At 37.3% G+C, this 3,526-nt stretch overlaps 1 protein-coding gene across 1 annotated transcript; it reads right to left on the bottom strand.

Annotated features, from left to right (window-relative positions):
* Positions 1–22: 22 nt before the first annotated feature.
* Positions 23–2,334, bottom strand: LOC121939213 (cyclin-T1-like). Its single transcript, XM_042482294.1, has 3 exons — positions 2,161–2,334; positions 507–588; positions 23–420 (listed from the first exon to the last, which is right to left on the bottom strand). The coding sequence occupies exons 1-3, from the start codon at positions 2,331–2,333 to the stop codon at positions 196–198; spliced, it is 480 nt and encodes a 159-aa protein (XP_042338228.1). The 5' UTR covers position 2,334; the 3' UTR covers positions 23–195.
* Positions 2,335–3,526: the final 1,192 nt, after the last annotated feature.

Raw genomic sequence — 3,526 nt, 5'->3', positions numbered from 1 at the left:
TATTACAATTATATATTTAAATGTTATTAAAGAAAAGAAATCATACATATATTTTTAATTTTCAGCGCTTTTCCCTCTCTTAATTTAAAGGCAAAGTGCTGCCACAAAGCAAAGTTTACTCCCAAACTGTCGAATCTGAACGACCATATAACATTCTGCAAAATAAATAAAACAATAAAAAAATCCTCACATTATCTACTGATGAAATATTACATTTATTTTGTGCCGTAGTATTGCAGGAGGAGACAGAGCACAATTTGCAGGCGATTTTGACTGAAACCAAAGACTTACATCACTGCGCACATCTGGGGAAGGATCCTGAGGATTGAGGCATGCATGGGCCACCTTGATAACATGTTCCAGCTTTCGGGGCTGCTCCTCGACCTTTGCGGCGAGGAAGAGTGCGGCAGGGGAAATAACCTGGTGAGAGGAAAACAAAAAAAAGCTCATGAGTTGATTGAACGCAGGTATTTACAGCCGTATTTGGAAGTGAAGGTGACACTTACATTTCTGTGGAATCTGGTGAAAGACTGGACCATGTAGAATCGATGCATATACACAATGGCTGTATTTATTGTGAGTTGGGACCTGATACATGCCGGTTAAGGAAAATGAAACAAACAGTACTTGTAGATCTTTTCTTTTCTCTCTTAAGGACGGATGCATAAAAAAATGCTTTGTTTGTAAGATTCAAAGACGCAACTGCATGCAATGCAGAAGTGATACTCAACTTAAAACCTGCAAGCCAAATCTGGCCCCCAGCAGGGTGCCAGGTGGCACACGACAATTTTTTAATTCACACTAAAAATAACGTGATTCACGCTGGGAATTGTTTTTGAAGTTAAGTATGCATAAGGTGTCAGAGTGCATAAAACAGCATCAAAATAAAGCTCTTTGATAAAAAAAAAAGTGCCACAGAGGTCCTAGTTAAACCCCAAATGTCCTAAAATCAAAACACCCCGAGATCTTAGAAATGTCCTTAAATCATAGAAACATCAGAAAATCCTTGACACATTAAAAATTCCTAGAAATGTCCTAAAATCCTACAAACATTCTGAAATCTGAGACAGAGCCAAAAATCCTAGAAACGTCCTAAATCCGAGAAACATTCTTAAATCCAAGAAACATCCAAAATTATCCTAGAATCCTAATAATGTCCTAACATACTACAAACATCCAAAAATATCCTTAAATTCTAAAAATGTTCTTAACTCCGAGAAACATCCGAAAATATCCTAACACCTAGAAATGTCCTAAAATTCAAGCAACATCCTATAACCTCAGAAACGTCCAAAAATATCCTTATAAAAGAAAGTATGGGGCTGCTGTGATTGGCCCCTGGCCTCCTGACATTTTGCAAAAGTGGCCCCCAAACAAAACAAGTTAAGTATGATACAGCTTTCTAGCCATGGTTACTTTGAAACTCCTGTATCGGGTAAACTTTTGGAATTAAAAAAGTAAACACAGGATTTCTGAGTGTGGTGTAATACAACACAATATCAAAATACAACCAAATTTTGGCAAGTGGAGCCCAAAATAAGACAATAACAAAACATGTATTGATTTTATATCGTAGAAATGACCGGGGTCATTGGTCTACGTGTGAAAAAACATAACTGCAGCTTTAATTTTGCTAAATAACGTTACTTATAAACTCAGTATCACATCAGTGACAACAGGACAACAAAGCTGGAGCCCCGGCTAGCTTCACACAGGCAGATGTTACCGGAAGCAGTTGTTTTTTAAGGTACAACAGAAAAAGGGTTAACTCTAGATAACAAAATCTGAACTATAATTAACACAAACTACAAAAACAACCTTTTAATAGATCGCTACAACACTTCAGCTTCACAATTTCTCCACAGTTGGAGGCAAAGCTAACGCTAACGTCCTGAAGGCCCGCCGACCACACAGGCCTCCGTGGCCCCGGTTTTAGCCTCAGACGCCGTTAGCGAGCTACCGTTATCGTGGAAAAAACCACAAACCACCGCGTGAAACTGACTGAAAAAACACACAAACGAACCAAAAGCCTTCGAGGTAAACACGATAACAAACAGCGGCCTCTCGCCCGGTAGAAACCGGCTTCAGGAGAAGCTAAACTCGGCTAGCTGGCAGGCTAACGCTGGCTGCTGAGACGCCAGTGTCCCCGACAAAAGATACACATTGAGCCGCTGTCCCATGTCCTGCAGCAGGTTGGCCGCCTGTTGTCGGTAGGACAGCTCCTTGTCCGGATCAAGTCCCGCTCGCCGAGATGGGCTGTTGTCGATCTGCTGCCGGGTGTAGTACCATTTGTTGTTACAGCTTGCAGGGAGAGAACGAAACGAAGCCGCCATCACTGAGAAGGACGAGAGTTTAAAATTTCTGCGCGTCACAGGAACATACGTCACACCGGGGAGTGACGTCCGTGCAGTTCCTCTGACGTCCGCCAGGTGTCATTAAAAACAACCAAAACAAAGAGTGGACGACACCTTTATAAACAGTGGTTAAATGCAGTCTGAGTAGTTACAGTAATTAAGTATTATGTTATTATTATGAGATAGTATAACTATAATTAATTTGTTTTTTCCCTTGTGAACATTCAGCGCTATTTTGGACAAATATTTATTTCCCAAGTGCAAATTATCCTCCATGTGCAATTGGTGTACACAATTGCTTGTACATATATATATTTATTAATTTAATTTAATTTTTTTCTACAATGTTGATACCTTGCTTTGATTTCCCTTTGCCGTCGTAATAATGCACATTTCCCCATTGTGGGACTAATAAAGAATGATCTTATCTTATCTTATCTTATCTTATCCCATCTTATCTTATCTTATCTTATCTTATCTTATCTTATCTTATCTTATCTTATCTTGTCTTATCTTATCTTATCTTATCTTATCTTATCTTAAACGAAAGACTACATAAGCAGAAAAACTGGTGATAATATACAAATTAGGCTTCTTAATGTCATGTTATATTTTGATATCAATGGGCTATCTGTTAATATCAATTACATAATTAAACTCCTCATAAGTCTTGGAAATTTCCACATCCACAAATCAAAATGGACTGCCTCGAAACCCTGCTTTCGTCCTTTCACTATTGATCAGTATCACAGCTCAATTTAATTTGTGAAGAACAAAAAGCTGCAAAGACTATTTTTATTTGGAAGGATTTTAATTTTGTCTGAATTTGTGATGAAATCATAATTAATGGACATCAAACCCCTTGGCTTGTTACAAAGTTGCACTGGGGTTTTTTTGTACACTTTGTATGAATTATTATTTTTTTATACCTCTTTGGTGTAAATACAGTTTTGTTAAAAAAAAAAAAAGAAGTTACAGTAATTAACCCTTTAACAGGCACTGTTGACATTTTTTGCTTCACTACAAACTTGGCAAAATCCAATTTAATTTTATACAGATGGTTTTATATGGTGCATTTTAGCATTTGGATTACACTGTATTTCTATTTAATTAAATTCTTATTATATTAAATTATTTTTTCTCCAAAATGTTTTTTAAAAGATTTTGTTTTC

This window comes from Plectropomus leopardus, unplaced genomic scaffold (assembly GCF_008729295.1).
Source record: "Plectropomus leopardus isolate mb unplaced genomic scaffold, YSFRI_Pleo_2.0 unplaced_scaffold4346, whole genome shotgun sequence".
Taxonomy (NCBI): Eukaryota; Metazoa; Chordata; class Actinopteri; order Perciformes; family Serranidae; genus Plectropomus; species Plectropomus leopardus.
This window is presented reverse-complemented; position numbering and strand designations above follow the sequence as displayed.

Coding starts and splice junctions, on each gene's coding strand:
- LOC121939213 (XM_042482294.1), bottom strand. CDS start 2,333: ATGGCGGCTTCGTTTCGTTCTCTCCCTGCAAGCTGTAACAACAAATGG. Junction 589..2,160: donor ATGGGACAGCGGCTCAATGT/GTATCTTTTGTC, acceptor GGCATGTATCAG/GTCCCAACTCACAATAAATA. Junction 421..506: donor TCACCAGATTCCACAGAAAT/GTAAGTGTCACC, acceptor TCCTCTCACCAG/GTTATTTCCCCTGCCGCACT.